This window comes from Oryx dammah, unplaced genomic scaffold (assembly GCF_014754425.2).
Source record: "Oryx dammah isolate SB20612 unplaced genomic scaffold, SCBI_Odam_1.1 HiC_scaffold_19, whole genome shotgun sequence".
NCBI lineage: Eukaryota > Metazoa > Chordata > Mammalia > Artiodactyla > Bovidae > Oryx > Oryx dammah.
Window position 1 is genome coordinate 92,768,504 of NW_024070203.1, and position 20,592 is coordinate 92,789,095.

At 47.0% G+C, this 20,592-nt stretch overlaps 1 protein-coding gene across 1 annotated transcript in view; it reads left to right on the forward strand.

Moving 5' to 3' along the window:
- DEPTOR (DEP domain containing MTOR interacting protein) overlaps positions 1-20,592 on the forward strand; it is an 80,676-nt gene that overhangs the window by 40,128 nt on the left and 19,956 nt on the right. The window contains exon 5 of the mRNA XM_040261708.1: positions 19,780-19,965. Coding sequence (XP_040117642.1) covers positions 19,780-19,965 — 186 coding nt within the window. The remainder of the gene's footprint in view (positions 1-19,779; positions 19,966-20,592) is intronic.

Sequence of the window (20,592 nt, forward strand, 5' to 3'; positions counted from 1 at the left end):
CTGCTGGGAGAATTAAATGATAGTGGTGGCCAAAAGCTTTTAGCAGTCTACCTGTTATGCCCCTCACATGCAAGCTATTGTGCTTGATCCGATCATTTCTAAATAACTGTTAAAATGTATGGAGTCCCTCCAATATGCCAGACACTTCCACTCACTGTCTTCATTTACTCATCTGCCCCTTTAAATAATTCTATGAGTTAGTTATCATAATAATTCTCATTTTTAAAATGAGGTTAAGTAACTTGCTGAAGACAAGAGCTAGGAAAATGATAGACTCAAGATTCACATCAAAGTAATCTGGCTCTTAATCACTAAAGAAGATTGGGTGCTAATTATAAGATTCACTAGAGGAAGAAAAAAATTCTCAACTTTTATTGCATCAGCTCACACAGCCTGTCAGATATTGCAACTGTAATCATTGTTAGCTCATAAAATAGTACCCGATTCCCTTTTTGCACACAATGACCAAGCCCCTTGAGATTTTTGTGTGACCTTTGCAAACGCGATGAATACATTTTTTACTCCCATAAATACCTCCCTCAACTGCTTGAGCTGCTCTCCAGCTATCTTGTCCTTACATGGAGGACGGTAGACAGCAGAGTCACGTGGGTAAATTGCTCACAGCTGCAGCAGCTGACCCTGGATAATCAGGCTACCGAGACTGTGTCCAGGCGTATAAATTTCCTCTTTTAAAGATTTAGTCAGAGCACTTTAACAATTTCAACACTTCATCAAGCCCCCTTTCTTTGTCTTTTGTCTGAAAAATATATTTATATAACACTGTGCACCGTGCGAAGCAGTTTTCCATGTGTTATGTTTTTAATCCTCCCAGCTGCTTGAGGGTAGTTTTGGTGATCGCGTTCCCCAGTGGAAACAGTAACTGAGACATTCTCCCTGGGAGCCATGAAGAAAGGACTTGGGGTTTTCTGCAAAGGAAGCTAGCTGCCAGGTCCAGACAGGAAGTAACTCCATCTTCTCAGTGATTTAGAACACTGATGAGTTCAGCCCAGCCTAGAATATTCTAGCCGAAAGAAAAGAGAGAGGGAGGGAGGGAAGCGTCAAAGACGGAAGAAAGGAGGAAAGGAGAAGGGCGCTGATGACTGAGGAGGCTGAAGACAAGACTGCAGCCTGCCCAAGGCCGTGTGATGTTACAGGAAAAAAAGTCATTCTGATGCTTGTTTAAGTTGTAAGGAGGGTTTTATTTAAGACTGCTGCAATAGGAGCATTGCAGCAGGGGGAGGGAGATGGCTCCCGTCCAAGGACAGCAAGAGCGAGTGGGGGTTTACAGCCTCGGAGCAGGGCAGGGGGACGAGCAGATGGAAAACCATATGGGTGGTGCCAAGGGTCGAGGCCAGGGACTTGGACATCAAAGGTGGAGGAGGATAAACTCAGAATAACAGGAGTGAGCAGGTATCACTGTTTGGGGGATGGCAGGACTCTTTGCTGAGGCTGGGAGAGGTCAGTCCCATCCCCCCTCTTGATCCTGGGGGATCAGGATCCTTTGACTGACAGACTCACCACATAGGAGAGGGCATTCTTCCACAAAAAGAAAAAAAAATTGTTTTGGAAGTTCTGTAACCGTAGGGGTAGGAGCCCAGGTGGAGGGCCGGTTGAAGGGAGGGTGCGGAGGAGCGGACCGGAGCCCGGACAAGCAGAGTGCCTCCGTCCGTGGCCCCGTCCTCGCCTGCCCGCCTTTCCTCCTCCTACTCACGTTCTCTTATTTTTGCTTTTGGTAACTCCTTGCCACCAACAGAGTGAAGGTTTTCCCGTTACAATTGGCACCCAGCGTCTTCGTCTTTCTTTCCTCTTAGCTAGAATGCAGGAGCTCTGAGGTCAGAGGATGTTTTCTTGTCTCTGAATCCCCCTGCACGGCTTGGCGTTTATATGTTAGGTAAGACATGCGTTGAATGAATGCAGTAGTGGCCACTTTTTGTGGTTGTGCTAGGCACAGTGTTGGGTGTTCACACCAGGTAGAGCTCCCTGAATATCGTAAGCAGGCTCAGTCATCATTTGCTTCAGATACATGGCAGAGCTCGCTGATGGTCCAAACCCCGGAAAGCCGGGCCACCTGGAGAAGCAGCGCCGATCTTGGGGTCCAGTGGCCGGGAGCTGGCAGCGCAGGGAGCCCCACAGCTGGGGGCCAGCTGTTTCCTGCCTCTGCCCTCCCTCTGGGGGCTGTCTGTGGAGGACAGCTCTGGCCGGTTGAGGCCGCTCACGTCTGCACCCTGCGTGGGCAGGGCCCTCTGACTGACAGCCGCGCCAGCTGGTGGTGGGACATTATTCCACCAAAAAACCAGAAGTTACTTTGGAAGTTCTGTTGCCACTAGGAAGTGAGTGCTGGGCAGTCGGAAGCAGCAGGCAGGCTGACCTTTCCTGCTATTAGTTCATTTAATCCTCCCCCAAATCAGTTCACTGGATCTTGCTATCCCTGTTGCTTTAGATAACAATGTTGAGTCATTTGCAATGAGTATGATCATTCTTAGCTCCTAAATATTAAACTCTGAACAGAAGAAAATAAAGATTGGGTAGAATATTTTCTCAATCTGCTTTCAATAATTAATACTTCATCACTACTTCAATATAAAGTGTTATCTTTATCAGCGGCCATTATTTACTATTAAAACTTTTTCCTTTCTCGATTTACAATTTCTGGGCATTTTCCTGCTGTGTCCCCTCTGATAGGCTGTGGCTCTGGTTTACTTTTTATCAGAGCTGAATCTAAGGCAGAAGGAGAGTTGGCACCGCCAGGAAGCTGTTGCAGTGCCCACATAAGGCGGCAAGGTTCCTTGGTAAAGTCACAAGCCAGGCCTTTGGCACACAGTATAGTGTCGGTCTTGTTGAAGGACAGCAGGTCTGTAGCTGCACTGCGCCTTGACCTTTAGAGAGAATGAAGGAAGTGAGACATGCCTCTCCTCTTCCAGAAGAAGGGCGTTGCGCGCAAAGAGCAGCGGCCTCCCGCGAGCCGTGTCGCGACCGCACACGTTTCCCTCCTTGGTGGACACCTGTATGGCTTTCCTCACGTGTCCAGAAGCTGACCTCTATGTACAGACTGTGTTGGCTCTGAAGCCCGGGCCCCTGCTGACTCTCTGCTCCCGACGCCTCGTGGGCCAGGGGCCGCTGCGGGGACGTGGGCCTCAGGTTGCCCAAACGCGCCTTTTTTAAGCAGCACGCTGTCTGTGTGCAGTCTCCTATTAAGTGCTCAGCCTGTGTGTTCTCAGGGCTTTATGTAATGTAAGGACTGAGCTGGGTTTCTGTGGTCTTTTTTGGAGGGACGTGGGGGCTGGGTACCAAGTCTATTAAAGGAGCAGCTTAGCGGGATCTTGGAGGAACGGATGGCTCAGACAGCTGAGGCTGCTTTCTCCTTCCCTCTCCGGGGCGAGAGGCAGCGAGCGGCCAGTCCTGGCTGCTGATGGACGTGAGCTTGACCGCAGCCCTCAGCGGGAGGCCGGGCCTGGGGCAGGAGGTCGAGGTTCTCACTAAGGAACAGACCGCCGTGTTCTCTGGCCCGCCGCAGAGGCCTTGCTGGCTCTGACCCTGCCTCAGTCTCCAGGAAGCTCCTCTCAGCGAGAGGCTGGAGAGTCAGGGCAGCGGGGCTCGCGGGGACCGGGCTCTCCCCGGGCATTCCCCTGAGGGTCCCCGCAGCCGCTTCTCTTTGCCACACGGCGGCATCTCGTGGTCCTCGTCTCGGAGGTCTCCCACCCGCCGCGTGAGGCTCGAGATTCTCAGCTGCTCGCTCTAACTCAGTTTTCTTAGCTGATGCACCCGTCGCAGACTGCGTCTGGGCTGTCTTCTGTTCTGGCCTGCAGTTCTTTGGAAATGCTCCCTCTTTCTATGTGCCTCCTCTTCCCTCTTCCACCAGGAATGGAAAAACAGACTCCAGTCTGTTGATGCCATGGAGTGATTACTAGGTATAAAACTGACTGTATATTAAACCTCAATGAGGTGTCAACTCCGCCGGTCAGAATGGCCGTCACCAAAAAGTCTACAGACGATAAATGCTGGAAAGGCTGTGGAGAGAAGGGACTCTTCTGCACTGTTGCTGGGGATTTGAATTCCTGCAGCCGCTGTGGAAAGCAGCGTGCGGTTCCTGGAAAAAACTAGAGCTCGGCAGCTCCTTGGTGGCCGGGAGATTAGGGTGCTGTGCTTTCACTGCCACAGCTCAGCTTCAGCCCCACAAGATGCAGAGGGCTGCTGAGAAAAGAAAAATGAGTTAGCATGTGGCCCAGTGATCCCACTCCTGAGCAAAAATCCAGAAAAGATGAAACTCTCATTCGAAGAGAGGCGAGTACACAGATGTTCACAGCAGCGCTGTTTGTAATAGCCGAGGGATGGAAGCAGCCTCGATGCCTATTAGCAGATGTGTAGATAAAGACAGTGTGGCACGCGTATAATGGAATATTACTCAGCCGCAGAACAGATTGAAATATTGCCACTTGGAGCAAGATGGGTGGGCCCAGAGATGATCATACTAGGTGAGGTAAGTCAAAGCCCAATATTGGTGATATCACTTATATGTATAATCCAAAAAATAGTACAAGTGAAATTATTTACAAAACAGAACAGATCACAGATATAGGAAACAGACTTGGGGTTATCAAAAGCAAAAGAGGTGTGTGTGGGGGGGTGAAGGATAATTGGGAGTACGGGATTAATAGATACCCACCACTGCAGGTAAAGTGGAGGAGGAAACGGCAGCCCACTCCAGTACTCTCACCCGGGAAATCCCAAGGGCAGGGGCCAGGAAGGCTGCAGCCCAGGCGAAGAGTCGGACCTGGCTAGTGCCTGCGCAGGCATGCATGTGTAAAATAGATACGCTATTAAAGTTCCTGTATCCCACAGGAAACCATATTCACTATCTTAATAATAACCTATAATGGAAAAGAATCTGGAAAAAACGTGTGTCCCTGAATCACTTTCCCTGCAATATTATAAATCAACTATATAATTCAATTAAAAAGAAAAACTGGCCGTATGTAAACTCTGATTATTGTGACTATGAGAGTATTAGGTTAAAATTTAAGAAGGATTACCCACACACAGGCACACACGCATCCTTATTACAGTTGGGAAAATATGTTTATTAATATTCATAACCAATTTTAGTCTACTTTAGAGAATGATTTTTTGTAAAACTGTTTGTATGTTGTTTTAACATTGACATAACATCCTGAAGTCTTTGGCGCCTTGCTCTGAGAAGCTCCCCTTCACTTTCTTTCTTCTCTGTCCCAGGAGTAACGCTTGACACAGGAGCCCACCCTCCCCGCCCGCCCCCAAGGAAGCCCGGCTCGCTGAGGTCTCTGTCCTCCCAGTTTATGGGAGCCACTGCCTCAGCTGGCGCCCAGGTTTCAGTCCAATTAGAAACCGCCAAAGCCGCCAGGCCTGGAGCAGGGCTGAGTGTGTTGGTTTTGGCCGCTGGCAAAACCACTCCTGTCGCTGAAGCCCTTCCCGTGGTTGCTGAGCACATAGCCTCAAGCAGGGATTCCTATCAAGTGGGAACAAAATGTACTTCCTCATCGAAATGAATAAAGCAGTACTGCGGCAGGCAACCTCACCAGCCGCAGTAACAGCAGCTCTTGACCACTGGACTGTCGGGGGCTCAGGGTGAGAGTTATCTTCCGGGACAGACGCCACACGTAAGGGATGGGCTCCTCCGTCGGTTAGCGCACCTGTGCCGTGAGACGCCGGCCTCTAGACTGGACTGCCACAAACGCAGCCCATGTTTGTGATTTAAACTTTTCAAATCGCCTCAGTGAAGAAAAGTAGAAACCGGTAAAATTTCCCTTAGTAATATATCTTAACACACGATCTCCAGAATGTTATTTCAAAATACAATCAGTATGAAAAATAGCAATCAGCTGTCTTACTTTCTTTTTAAAAAACACTTGATCTTCAAAATCCAGGGTATTTTGTGTGTACAGCTCATCTCAATTCAGATTCGCCACATTTCAAATGCCTGTCAGCCATTCTGGAGAACACTGCTCTAAACGTTTTTTAAAAAACTAATGTTATTTATTTATGTCTGGCTGTGCTGGGTCTCTGAAGCTTCGTGGGATTTTCTCTAGCTGGGGTTGGCAAAAGCTTCAGAGCCGTGCCTAGCCACTCCTCCTGAGCAGAGCTCAAGCTCCAGGGCACCTGGGCTCAGAGCCGTGCCTAGCAACTCCTCCTGAGCAGAGCTCAAGCTCCAGGGCACCTGGGCTCAGTCATTGCGTCTCCCAGGCTTCAGTGCTGTGCTTAGTCACTCAGTTGTGTCCCACTCTTTCTGACCCATGGACTGTAGCCTGCCAGGCTCCTCTGTCCATGGGATTCTCCAGGCAAAAACACCGGAGTGGGTCGCCCTCCTCCAGAGGATCTTCCTGACCCAGGGAGTGAACCTAGGTCTCCCGCACTGCAGGCGGGTTTTTTACCGTCTGAGTCACGAGAGAAGCCCCGGCTTTAGAGCCTAGGCTTAATGGCTGTGCAGGGTCTTAGTCACTTTTCGGTACGTGAAGTCTTCCCAGATCAAGGTTCAAACCTGTGTCTCCTGCACTGGCAGGCAATTCTTGACCACTGACCTACCAGGGAAGCCCTGTAGACGTTTTTGAAGTCATCACAAGGGTTGGTGGTGTCTTGGTGAGTGTGTATTTCATTTTTCATCCCCTTAGCTCAGATAACTTCGTTCCTCAATGGTTGAAATGCCTGAAAACTTGTGTTGAGGAAGCACCTTGGTGTCTCTACTTTGCCGTGCCAGTTTGGACACCCAAATAGACCAGGGTGCCAGCCACGCAGGTTTCTGGAACGGAAATCACAGTTCTCTATTTAGAACAGTGGTTTCATAGTTGTGTTTTCTTTCTCCTCTGATATTTTAACATCCCCTTTGATATATATTTCCACAGGTCAGAAATTGTTGACTGCAATCATTTGGACTGTGTCTGATCGCGGTAGGTCTCTTTTGGCTCAGAACAGGCTGATCCAGGACACGACCCGAAATTCAGGAGCGTCTTCTTAAACTCTCGGCCTTTTGTTGTGGGATTCTTTGGGCTTTCGTTGGCAGCAGAACAATATTATTTATTTGTGCAGGGGCATCATTTGGAATCCTGTCTTCAGGAGAGTTATGGCTTCCCATATGCCTCTTAATTGCACTTGCTTTGGATTAAAGAAGTTACTGTAACTTCTTTCCCACAGATGGAAACAGTGAGACCCAGGGGCTGTCCATAAGCGGCTGTGTCACCAGGGAATCAGAGCCTGATCAGAGTAGGAAGGCGTATCTTCTGCCTGTAAGACTTGCTGTCTAATTGCCCTTGGCCCCTGAGTCCAGCATGGTTTGTTATAGGTGTGGGCTGTAGATAAACAGACTGTTGGTTTTTTAAGCCTTTGATTTCAGTCTCCAGACCTGAGTTTGGAATAATAGTAGAACTGTGTTTTACTGCAGATAGGGCAAAATGTGGCAGCGCCTGCTTGAACAGAACCAGGCGGTGGGGGTGGGGTGGGGTGGGGGGTGGGGGGCGGGGAGTTGGGTCCTTTGTTCATGGAGAGCCACCTTTCCCGGAGATTCCTACCTGCATTCAAGGGCCGGGTCTCTGTCCCACGGTCCCCTTTCCTGGAAGGCGGCCAGTGGCTGCTGCTGCTGTGGCCGGCACTCCCGCCCTGTGCAAACGATGAAGCAGGAAGAAGGGAGATTGGATTTGGACAGGCAGCCAGCCTTGTCAGCCGCAAGGACAAACGTCTTTTTCATTAAGTAGCTAAGTGACCTTCCCTCTGAAACATGGGCTTCCAAAGAACAGCGTGCTTCCTGCGTCCACACAGGGAGTTCCTGGAAGCCCTAAGTTAGGTTTAAAGCAGGCGGGTGTCCTGATGTTAAGGTCTTACTTGTTTTGACCAGTGTACTGTGTTTGTTACCATCAAGGGGTGCTGGGTGAAAAGTATAGGAGAACTGTCTGTACTAGCATTACAGCCTTTTCTGCATAAAACTAAAATTATTCTAGTACATAAAGTTTATTGGTTAAAAAAAGTAGGTGAAGTTATTCCTATATTTTCTATCTTCCCTTTTTTAAGAAAAAGTGAGTACAAATATAAATAATATAGAAAATATATGAATAGGATGCCAAATTTCTAGTTTAAAAACGAACTAGATATGAAACAAGCAACAAATATTACTGGGAACTATCACAAATGGAACCGTAGTCAACATCTGGTAATAAACCTATAATGGAAAAAATCTGAAAAATAATATATGTGTATATATATGACTGAATCACCTTGTGTGCCTGAAACGTTGTAAGTCGACTATCCTTCAGTAAAATGTATATATTAAGGAAAAAAAGAAAATATATGGAGACGGGTTTTCTTGTGTTTTTTTAGCTACTAAATCTCACCATTGACACCCTTCTTTTCTGAACATCTGTTTCCTCCTCCTTCAAGGATCCTAGTCTCTCCAGTCTCAAAAGGAACACCTCATAAATTATTATACAGGTTGTATAACAGGTTATACGGTAGCCCTCCCCGGCGTGGTAAGGCGATATCATCTGGGAATAGTTCTGGTGGGCTTCCGCAGGCGGTGGTTCTGGGGTAGTATCTGTTGTAACGCCTCCAGCATCACACCGGCTGTCCTTCTCTATGGCGCTGGCCATGCTGAGTTTATTTGGTGTTGGTAGGATGCCTCCTGTTCCCCCAGACGCACACATAGGTGGAGTCCGAAAGGGGTCACATAGGAAAGGTGTCCTTGGGGCCGTGACCCCGGTGGGCCCTCCCTGGGAGGCCTGCACGTGGCTGACCGAACACCTCTGGGGACTGGAGACGCTAATGAGCCGTTTACCTACGCTGTTTCACTGCTCCCGCAGTTCAGGGAAATTAAGTCACTTAGTAAAGAGTAAAGGCAGCGTTCAACCCGGAGTCATCTGTAGGAAGAAGTGTGTTTACCAGGTCCCCCGCTTGGCCTTTTCATAAGCAGTTGCAAGGTGATCAGCGTTTTACCCTGGCAAAGCATTTCATAGGAAACACGTTCAGCCGAGTTGTCCTCTGTTACTTGGCGACAGGAGGAAGCAGGGAGAAGCAGGCACTGCTCCCGTTTGTGAGCTCGTCTCGGGCTCAGCTGGCATTATCATGGGATGGGAACAGTCCAGGGAGGAGAATAAGGGATGCAGTCCTTAGACTTGGGGTTTCTTTCCCGGATCTTCTGGTTAATGACTGTGGGGCCTTGGGCAGCTTGACCTTTGTAATCTCGTCTGTAAACTATGAGTAACTGCAGTAGCTCTCGCTGCTGCCCTGAGAACTGAATGAGATGATCATGCCATATGCTCAGCACAGGGTCTGACACGGTGTGTCACTTTGTAAATGTTGGCTGACGGTTACTCTTTTCATCAGTATATCCTCATCATCAGATGCCTTGATGGGCAGAGATTAATAGGTTTAATGGCCTCTTCCATTGCTGGTCTTAAACAATATCTTATATGTACTCTATGATGAATATATACTTTAAAAAATAAATCAACATTAAAGGCCCTTGGATTTATGTCAGTAGTTCCAAAGGATCTAGAATAGACTTGCAGGTATCTTTCATTGAATTTTGTATGTGAAGTATTCCCTTTGCCAAAGTAAATTTGTCTTCAGACCTCTCTGCACTTGTGATACGAATTAGTCTCTGAAAAACAACCTCATCTTTGAAAAAACATGTGCTTTGTTCTGAATTTTATCACTGGCAGTACAAGGTTCTAGCCTTTGGAAGGTACCCAGCTATTATTTAAAGGTGCACAGAAAAGAACAAAATGTAACTTGACCTTCACTTGTCTGGCAGTCGGAGCAGCCGCAGAAACCTGTGCCGTCCCAGCCTGATGCTTTCGTTTGCTTCTTTCCTGCTCTCTTACTGAAGATGCTTCCGTCCTTGCTTCCTTTTCCATCTCCTGTCCTCCCTTCCGTCAATTAAATGAGTGTAATGGGTTCTACCTTGGTGTATGTGAAGTGTGTTGTTTTAGTAATGTCAGTTCATAGAACTTTATGCCCTAAAATCAATTTCCTGCTTTCATATCCCCTTCTAAATGTTGTCAGGACTCAGGAAGTAATTATTTTAGTTCTCTGATTCACTGTTGTTATTGCCTCTTGAAGAGTTTTGTATCCCAGGCACCTAACCGGCCCTGTGCGGTGTAAAACACTTGCACACAGTTGCTTACCCTTCTTGAATCAAGGACTGTGCTGCTTGGAAAAGCAGAGCCTTCAACTCCTGTGTCCCTTTAGGCTGGTTTGAGGTGGGTTGTTACGGCTTTAAGTGTAGTCTAGGTTTTCTTTAATGAACAGATTTCATCTTCTGTTGTAATTAATGCTCAACTCATATTTTCCAACAGGCACATGATTTAAACAGCATAATACTCTTATTTGTTAGTCTTGACAGTTTTTTTTTTAATGTGCAGCGTACCGAGTGACGTGAAATGCCTGGACTCTGTAGGACTGTGGATCCATCCCAGGACTTGGACAGGAAGACACAGCGTCTTCAGAGGCAGAACTGATTTGCCTTCCAGAAACACTAAGTCTACAGACTAGGTCTACCACATCTTCTCGGTGGGGTTTGTCGGTGCTCTTAAACAATGCCTGTGAGTGCTAGGTGGTCCTTCCAGAAGGAAGTACAGGGTTCTGTAGGCTCAGATAGGAAGCAGGAGGAAAGGAGCCAGTGGTAAGGTGGTGGGACATCCCTGATGCCCAGACAGATCCTCCACCCATGACTGCGCACGCCAGAGGCAGCAAGACACACCTGCCTCTGCTGCTGTGAAACGTCCTGCAAAATAATTGCACTTATCTATGTTTGTCTGTGCTGGGGCTTCGCTGCTGTGTGGCCTTGGCTCTGGCTGTGCTGGACGGCTTTTCATCGGCTCTGGGGTGCGTGGGCTCCGGGGGCTGCACCCCTGGGCTCTAAAGCACAGGCTCGGTAGTTGGGGCACACGGCTTAGTCGCCCCGAGCCACGTGGGATCTTCCCAGACCAGGATCGAAGCCGTGTCTCCTGCCCTGGCAGGCAGATTGTTTACCACTGGCCGCCGGGGAAGCCCCGGCATGTCCTGATGGTAAGGGTGTTGATCATAGCGTGTGAGGGTCTGCTGTCTGGAAGGTGACCTTGAGGACCTTGTAGTTTGACACCCCTTGTGCTTACAGTCCTGGCCCCTCAGCCTCATCCGTTGCTTGCCTTTGTTCTTTGCTGTTATTAATAGCGTCCTTATTCCCCTGTCTGTATAGTACCTCCCACCATTGTGGGCTGAAATACAAGGCCTGTGGGATCTTAGTTTCCCTGCCAGGCATAGGACCTGTGCCTCCTGCTGTGGGAGTGTGGGACCCTAACCACGGGTGGGACTGCTTCAGTCGCTCATCGTGTCTGACTCTTCTGATCCCCTGGACTGCAGCCCGCCAGGCTCCTCTGTCCATGGGATTCCCCAGGCAAGAGTGCTGGAGTGGGGTGCCATTACCTTCTCCAGGGGATCTTCTGGATTCAGGGATGGAACCCAGGTCTCCTGCGCTGCAGGGAGATCTGCAAGCAGATTCTTTACCGACTACAAGGGAAGCCTTACTGCTGGACCACCAGGCAATTCCCAAGCCTTCTTGACTCTCCTGAATTCTAAAATTTGTTAAAATTCCTGATGACGTGCTATCTAGGGGACAGTTGATATCCCCAATTTCTTTCCCCTCTCCCCTCCTTAACCCCACCTTCTTACTTTCTAATCACACTGCTGGATTCAGTGTGAGTTGCTATTCCATGATATCTGTTGTGTTATGTCATCTGTCAGCAATTTCAAGGCTGGATGAAAGTAAGTAATCTTCCTCCCTCCAACTAGATAAGTAGCCTAAAACATGCTTTATATTCAGTGGAACTTATGGAGATTAAGATGACAAGTTTTTAGATTCATCCTTAGAATAGATGTGTGAGTGGAAGAGAAGCCAATTCTCCTTCCTTCAGATAATCAGCTTTTAAAATTTTCTTCCTTTGATAAAATCCTGATAATTTCTGATGGGAAAAATGTAGCCATATTATCCTCCATGTCTCTGAACTACGTCACTTTATGCTTTTGGTAGATAATACTGCGTGATATCCCCCTCGTGCTTTCTGAAAAGTGAAAGCATACAGTGGACAGGGATCTGTTTTCTTTTACCAAATGTCAGCGTCATGAGTTTGGCGCTTCTGAAGCCTGCGCTTCCCTGAAAGATAGACTGTTGTGTATTTATGTTGCTTTGGCTTTTGGCTGTTTCTCCTTTTCCTCCTGTTTTACATCTCACTTGAAGCTAAGCTGAGTCAGGCCCCTAGAGAATTCGACCAGTGCAAAAGGGAACGCTTGGACAGTCCCAGAAAGTATAAGCTGGATGAATTAGAAATCGTCAGCTTTCAGTTATAGCTGGGATGAAAGCACGCCTAGCAGAGTAGGTTCTGAGTGTGCACCGTGAACCTTGTCTCTTCTCACCTCTTCCTCATTAGACGTTAATCTTCTCCAGGAGCAATTCAGTCAGCTAGTCCTCAATTACTAGATGTTAATTTTAGTTCCAAATTTGAGTAGTTGCAAACAATGGTGATGTGTACATCTTCAGTTCAGTTCAGTTCAGTTGCTCAGTCGTGTCCGACTCTTTGCGACTCCATGAATCACAGCACGCCAGGCCTCCCCGTCCATCACCAACTTCCAGAGTTCACTCAAACTCACGTCCATCGAGTCCGTGATGCTATCCAACCATCTCATCCTCTATCATCCCCTTCTCCTCCTGCCCCCAATCCCTCCCAGCATCAGAGTCTTTTCCAGTGAGTCAACTCTTCGCATGAGGTGGCCAAAGTATTGGAGTTTCAGCTTCAACATCAGTCCTTCCAATGAACACCCAGGACTGATCTCCTTTAGAATGGACTGGTTGGATCTCCTTGCAGTCCCAGGGACTCTCAAGAGTCTTCTCCAACACCACAGTTCAAAAGCATCAATTCTTTGCTGCTCAGCTTTTTTCACAGTCCAACTCTCACATCCATACATGACCACTGGAAAAACCATAGCCTTGACTGGACGGACCTTTGTTGGCAAAGTAATGTCTCTGCTTTTGAGTATGCTGTCTAGGTTGGTCATAACTTTTCTTCCAAGGAGTAAGCGTCTTTTAATTTAATGGCTGCAGTCACCATCTGCAGTGATTTTGGAGTCCAAAAAAATAAAGTCTGACACTGTTTCCACTGTTTCCCCATCTATTTCCCATGAAATATGGGACCAGATGCCATGATCTTCGTTTTCTGAATGTTGAGCTTGAAGCCAACTTTTTCACTCTCCTCTTTCACTTTCATCAAGAGGCTTTTTAGTTCCTCTTCACTTTCTGCCATAAGGGTGGTGTCATCTCCATATCTGAGGTTATTGATATTTCTCCCAGCAATCTTGATTCCAGCTTGTGTTTCTTCCAGCCCAGCATTTCTCATGATGTACTCTGCATAGAAGTTAAATAAGCAGGGTGACAATATACAGCCTTGACGTACTCCTTTTCTTATTTGGAACCAGTCTGTTTTCCCATGTCCAGTTCTAACTGTTGCTTCCTGACCTGCATACAGATTTCTCAAGAGGCAGGTCAGGTGGTCTGGTATTCCCATCTCTTTCAGAATTTTCCACAGTTGATTGTGATCCACACAGTCAAAGGCTTTGGCATAGTCAATAAAGCAGAAATAGATGTTTTTCTGGAACTCTTGCTTTTTCCGTGATCCAGTGGATGTTGGAAATTTGATCTCTGGTTCCTCTGCCTTTTCTAAAACCAGCTTGAACATCTGGAAGTTCATGGTTCACGTATTGCTGAAGCCTGGCTTGGAGAATTTTGAGCATTACTTTACTAGCATGTGAGATGAGTGCAATTGTGCGGTAGTTTGAGCATTCTTTGGCATTGCCTTTCTTTGGGATTGGAATGAAAACTGACCTTTTCCAATCCTGTGGCCACTGCTGAGTTTTCCAAATTTGCTGGCATATATGTGTTCTCAAGGAGCAAAGGACAAAATTTTGTTAAATTATATATGTACAACATTGAGCATAATGAAAAGATCTTGTGTGGATAGGAGATTGGGATTGGAAAAATGAAAAACTGGAATGACCTCAAGCTTAGAGATACGAATCACGTTCTCCTTGATTTTCTTTCCTTGTCTGTAATATCTCTTTCCCAGACCTTAGGAGTTTCCTTTTTTGTTGTTGTTGTTTGTTCTTTGTGTTTAACAAAGAGCAATTTGCATATGTAGTAAATGAACTTTGCATTTTATATGGAGATTGTCCTGTTAAAGTATAGAAAAGAATCAATTCATTCCTCTCTGTGGATTATAAACTATATGTCATTTAGCCATTTTTATTTCTTGAGATTCTACATATGTAATTTGTGTGTGTATGCGGTCAGTCACTCAGTTGTGTCCAACTCTTTCTGACCCCGTGGACTCCTCTGCCGGTGGAATTTTCCAGGCAAGAATACTGGAGTGGGTTGCCATTTCCTCCTCCAGGGGATCTTCTGAACCCAGAGACTGAACCTGAGTGTCTTGAGTCTCCTACACTGGCAGGCAGATTCTCTACCACCTGGGAAGCCCACGCATGAAGTTGTGCCTATACAAAAGAAATCTTCAGGTTTCTTAATCTAATTCGTTCTTAAAACTTCCTTTGTCTAAACTCACTCCTTTATGTCTTACTTTTGTTTGACTTCTGAGATTTAAATATCTTCCAGTGGGATACTTGCCAAACTGGATATCTGGTTAAGATTTCATATTTCTTAGGACTGAAAGGTGGCAGAAGTGCTCGTGGGAGCTGGACAGAGTGTTCTTTGGAAGCAGGGCGGGACAGACAGAGGGAGCGGGTTCTGTGCAGGAACTCCTGTGAGCAGCCACAGAAGGCAGTCTTCAGCAGCCTGAGCAGAAGAACCCTGAAGGCGATCCTCAGATACCGTGTCAGACCTCTTTCGGAAGCTGTCCTCTTTCTTCTTCACAGCAGAACTACTCAGGAAACTTGAGGTTTAAATTTGCTAAGTCGCCCAAATCACTCAGCTCAGAAAGGAGGCAGGATGGGAGCAAAGCCGAGTTCTTCTGACTCGAGCCGTCGCTTTTCATCACCTGTTTTCGGAAAGTTATTCGGCATAAGAGAGTCTTCAGAGAAGTTCTGCATGACTGTTCTGTTCTTAGATGAAGCGATGTCTGTTTTGCAAGAGTTTGGTATTGATGAGCTTGAAGGGATGAGCCTATGACCGTGTCGTGGTCCAGGCAGCACACTAAGCGGGGATGGCTGGGCGGGTGTGGGCCCCTCCCTTGGCGCTCATTGGCTGAAGAGGTGAGTGACGTCACGGGTGACTGACAGACACTAGGATACGGCTGCTGCGCCCTTGGCTTTTGGAACGACGGTGATCTTTGCGATACGTAGGATTGCCCTCACAAGCGAAGCAAGTGTACGACACTGAGCGTTTGTGTATTTAAACTTTTAGTGAGAGGGAAAATCAGAGAGCACTTTTAAAAGCCAAAGGCTTCGTTGAAAGCGGTGCACGGGACGCATGCAGGCGTTACGTCCCTGATCGGAGAGAAGGCTTTTGTCTCCATCTGTGCGGGCCCCACGGCTGAAGGACGAACACGTGGGGAACCTCGTTCCCCAGCGTGTGGCTGCTCCCGAGGCCCTAAAAACCAAGTCAGTCCCTGAAATGGAAGCGGGGCATTGAATGTAGCGCCGCCTCGCGTTGGATTCCCGTCAGGCAAATGACAGTGTATCGCCAGCAGATGATGGTCACAGCGGAAGCGACAACGTGCTGAGTCACTCGGTCGTGTCCACCTCTTTGCCGCCCTATGGGCCGTGCTCTTCCAGGCTCCTCTGTCCAGGGGCTTCTCCAGGCAAGAACACTGGAGCGGGTTGCCGGTTCCTTTCCCAGGGACCTTCCCGACCCAGGGATCAAACCAGCCTCTCATGTCTCCTGCACTAGGCATGTGGGTTGTAAGTTAACAAGCGTGCAATTTATTGAGTTCTTTCAATTTGGCACTATGTTTAGCCCACTATCTTATACAGTCCTGGTCCGCCCTGATTTGGTCATGTTTAAACAGTAGATTACTGGAGAGACTAATGCCATGACAAAGGGCTATTTAAACTTACTCCTTGTATCTTATCTTAGGTGATATGTTTGCCCTTTTAGATATAGGTGGTAATGGGAGTGAATTAATCCTTGGCTCAGTATGTAAAGCCAGCCTTCAAATCTCCATTTCAATTAAAAATGGTTTTGAAGCACTTTTTTCTGTCATGGAATTGGTTTAGATTCAGAATGCGATTCTGGATTTATTCATGCCAAAGCCAGTGTTTTGTATCATTCACTGTACAAGGACAAAGCAGGTCTTAATAAGGGAATATACAGTACTATGGATTTTCAGGTTGTAATTTAAGATACTGTAAAGTCACACTGTGGATTTTAAAAATCACAGTAAACTCAGAAAAGGTTGCCAGAAAAAAATAAGTTATCTGTAAAAGTGTTATAGCTTACTGTATTATAGTATTATTGAATGTAGTGGTGTAATACATTTATATAAAAATTTGACTATCATGGGAGCCACTAGTTACAGATAGCATATCAAAATGTAATTGACTTATCTGTTGGTCTAGGATGTATTTATAATCTCCTGAACACAAGAATGTATTATTGACTGAGAATATGCAGTACCATCTCTGAATTAGATGTGTTTGCCTTCATGGCCAACATCATTCATTTACCTGAAGTGAATAGTTTTTTGTGGTCACTGTGTAGTTGCTAAATCATGTCTGACTCTTTGACTCTTTATGATCCCATGGACTGCAGCCCTCCAGGCTCTTCTGTCCTCCACTGTCTCCTGGAGTTTGCTCACATTCATGTCCATTGAATCAGCGATGCATCCAGTCATCTCATCCTCTGTCGTCCCTGTCTCCTCCGGCTTTCAATCCTTCCCAGCTTCAGGGCCTTTTCTGATGAGTCAGATCTTCGCATCAGGTGGCCAAAGTATTAGAGCTTCAGCTTCAGCATCAGTCCTTCCAATGAATATTCAGGACTGATCTCCTTTAGAATGGACTGGTTGGATCTCCTTGTAGTCCAAGGGACTCTCAAGAGTCTTCTCCAACACCACTGTTCGAAAGCACCAGTTCCCCAGTGTTGAGCCTTCTTTATGGTCCAACTGTCACATCTGTACATGACCACAGAAAATTATTTGGCAATAAAAAGGAATGAAGTTAAAAAAAGGGGGGGGGAGGGAAGTGCCAATACACAGCGTTACATGGATAAACCTTGTGAACGTTATGCCAAGGGGAAGACGCGAGTCACAGTGGACCTTGTGTAACTCTAATCGTACGAAATGCCGGAGGCAGGCGCCGCTGCAGGGTTGGCACGTTGGTCAGTGCTTGCCTGTGAATAAGGGTCACAGGCAGATTGGAAGCAACAGCTCAGGAGCTGGCTTTCTTCTGGGGTTGATGGGACTATTTTAAAATCAGTTGTGATGCTGGGATGCACCCCTCTGTGAGCACATTCTAGAGCAGAACAGAGAACGAGCACATTAGGTGGGTGAGTTATCTTGTATGCAAATTACATTTCAGTGATGCAGTTACAGAATGCACGTAGAATCTCTAAAATAAAACCAGGTTTTGACCTGTCTTGCTGAAATCAAAAGGAAGAAAAAATATCCTCTTAATATTTTCTTTTTTTCAAAGCTGCAGGAGCTTTGACTGTCTTTAATGATTAACCAGTCGGAGAGAAATTTCTGTTAGACTAGAAATAACAGCCTAGTTGAAAAGGAACAGAGAGAGAAGCTGGATTAAAAGCCCACGTTTTAAGCCTCAGATAAGCAGAACAGGCGACTGCGTTGACACTGAGCGCATGCGCAGTGATTAGTGTCGGGTGGCCGTTTGGGCGTCCGCGCCGCGGAGCAGCTTGTCCCGGCGGCGCGCTGCGCTGCCTCCCCTGCTGGGTGTACGGCGTGAGGACGCCGGTTCCTGGTCTCCCAGCCCACTTCAGAAACGTGCTGTTGCAGTTTGTTTGTTTCTTAGAACCGGATTCTGGTGCTCGTTTATGACTTTCGTCTCGCCGGGCCTCCGCGGCTGCGCCGGCTCTCCTCCGGTTGCAGAGGCGGGCTCCTCTCCGGCTGCCCTGCTTGGGCTCCTCGCGCGGTGGCCCCTTCTCTTGCGGAGCGCGGGCTGGGGGGCTCGAGGGCCTCCGTGGCGTGGGGCGTGGGCTCAGAGCACAGGCCCGGTGGCTGTGGGGCTTCGTCGCTCTGGGGCGTGTGGGGTCTTCCCGGACCAGGGATGGAGCCCGTGTCTCCCGCATTGGCAGGCGGATTCTTTACCACTGAGCCCCCAGGGAGGCCCTGATTGTTTCTCTTTATTGACAGACACATACTTAACCTACAAGAAAATGCACATACCTTAAACGTTTAGTTTGATTTCACCTGGGAAGCCCCCTGATAATATATACATATATTCACGTAAAATGAGATGCAGAACGTCTTCTTGCCCCGGAGTCTCCTGCCCTTTCCCAGGAGTCCCTCATCCCTGCCCCTTTCTAATTTCTGTCATTATTGGTGAATCCTCTCTTTTCTTGAGCCTCATATAAATTGACCCTCATCTTGTGTCTGGCCGTTCTAACTCAGCTTAATGCTTTTGGTATTAATCCACATTGTCTTCTGTGTCAACAGCTCATTCCTTTTTATCACCGAGGAGTGTTTCATGGTATGAATATAATGGTTTACTTACCTATTCTCCTACTTACCTAGGTCTATACCATGTCTGTCCTTTATCAAGCCCATCTTTGCATGAAATGTTCCCTTGGTATCTCTAATTTTCTTAAAGAGATCTCTAGTCTTTCCCATTCTATTGTTTTCCTCTATTTCTTTGTATTGATTGCTGAGGAAGGCTTTCTTATCTCTCCTTGCTATTCTTTGGAACTCTGCATTCAAATAGGTATATCTTTCCTTTTCTCCTTTGCTTTTCACTTCTCTTCTTTTCACAGCTATTTGAAAGGCCTCCGCAGACAGCCATTTTGCTTTTTTGCATTTCTTTTTCTTGGGGATGGTCTTGATCCCTGTCTCCTGTACAATGTCATGAACCTTTGTCCATAGTTTTTCAGGCACTTTATCAGATCTAATCCCTTGAATCTATTTGTCACTTCCACTGTATAATCGTAAGGGATTTGTTTTAGGTCATACCTGAATGGTCTAGTGGTTTCCCCTACTTTCTTCAATTTAAGTGTGAATTTGGCAATAAGGAGTTCATGATCTGAGCCACAGTCAGCTCCCAGTCTTGGTTTTGTTGACTGTATAGAGTGTCTCCATCTTTGGCTGCAAAAAATATAATTAATTGGATTTCAGTGTTGACCATCTGGTGACGTCCATGTGTAGAGTCTTGTGTTGTGAGTCTAGTGAGTGTGAAATAGCATCTCATTGTGATTTTAATTTGCATTTCCATATTAACCAATGAGGGCGAGTTTCTTGTCATATGCGAATTGGATTTTTGGAGATAGAGTCTGTGCAAGTGTTCTGAATTTTGGGGGGGTTGTTTGAGACTTCAGCATGTTGCTGGCCAGTTTGCAGCATTCTTGGTTACTTCCAGAGGCCAAAACGGCCTTGGCATGTGGCTTTTGAAGCCTGATGTCTTGCCTATTCTGCGTCTCCACGATTCATGAACTCAGAGTATAAAACTGAAGTTGCACATGGACCACAGTAGACCCCTGAGGTATAAAGGGTGTTGTAGCATTGGGTGTAAAGTCTCTGTCAAGACTTCTGCTCCTGTCTGTTGGCTGGAGTTTCCCGGCTACAGTGCCCAGCGTGTGCAGGGTACCAGACGGTCTCACCTGCTGCTTCTTCTCCCCAGTGTCCAACAAGCACCCGTTTGTGGACAGCAATCTTCTCTACCAGTTCAGAATGAACTTCCGGCGGAGGCGAAGGCTGATGGAGCTGCTCAGTGAGAAGTCCCCATCCTCCCAGGAGACGCACGACAGCCCCTTCTGCCTGCGGAAGCAGGGCCACGACAACCGGAAGTCAGCCAGCTTCACGTCAGGTGCGCGCACCCCCCTCGCGAGAGTGGCTGTTGGGAGGATCACAGTCATAGCTCACCTCTGTGAATTCTGTTCTCAGGAAAGTATTTATAACTAACAAATTATACATTTATTTATTCCCCCCCCCAAAAGAAAACATACCCACACACCAGCAAATTGTTCTTGGGTAATCAACTTCAATGCCGTGAAGTCTGTTTTATAATTTTGTGTATTTAAATTACAAAAGAGCACTCAAGCCCTCACGCATGCCTTATTTACTTTTCGTTTGCAGACAATTCTGGGTCTCTTGTATTTCGGGCAGATTCTTTACTGCCTGAGAAACAGTCCTTCCGTATCATTAATCTTCCAGTTTGCTAACTCCAGCATTGAAAACCTATGTAAGGATGAATAAGACTTTTGAGGGCTCATACAACTAAAAGGAGACTGATTATCAAGGTATCACACAGAACAAGTTAAACCTGTGAAAGGCAGACATAGGAGCTCAGGAAGCACAGTATCCTGGGGCGTTATGTGTAAGGTCAGACCCGGGCAGAAATGATGACTGATGTTCACCACGCTAACCCCATTTGAACAAACTAAACTGAACAAAATAACCTCATTCGCTCAGAGAAGGCAGACGACGTGTCATT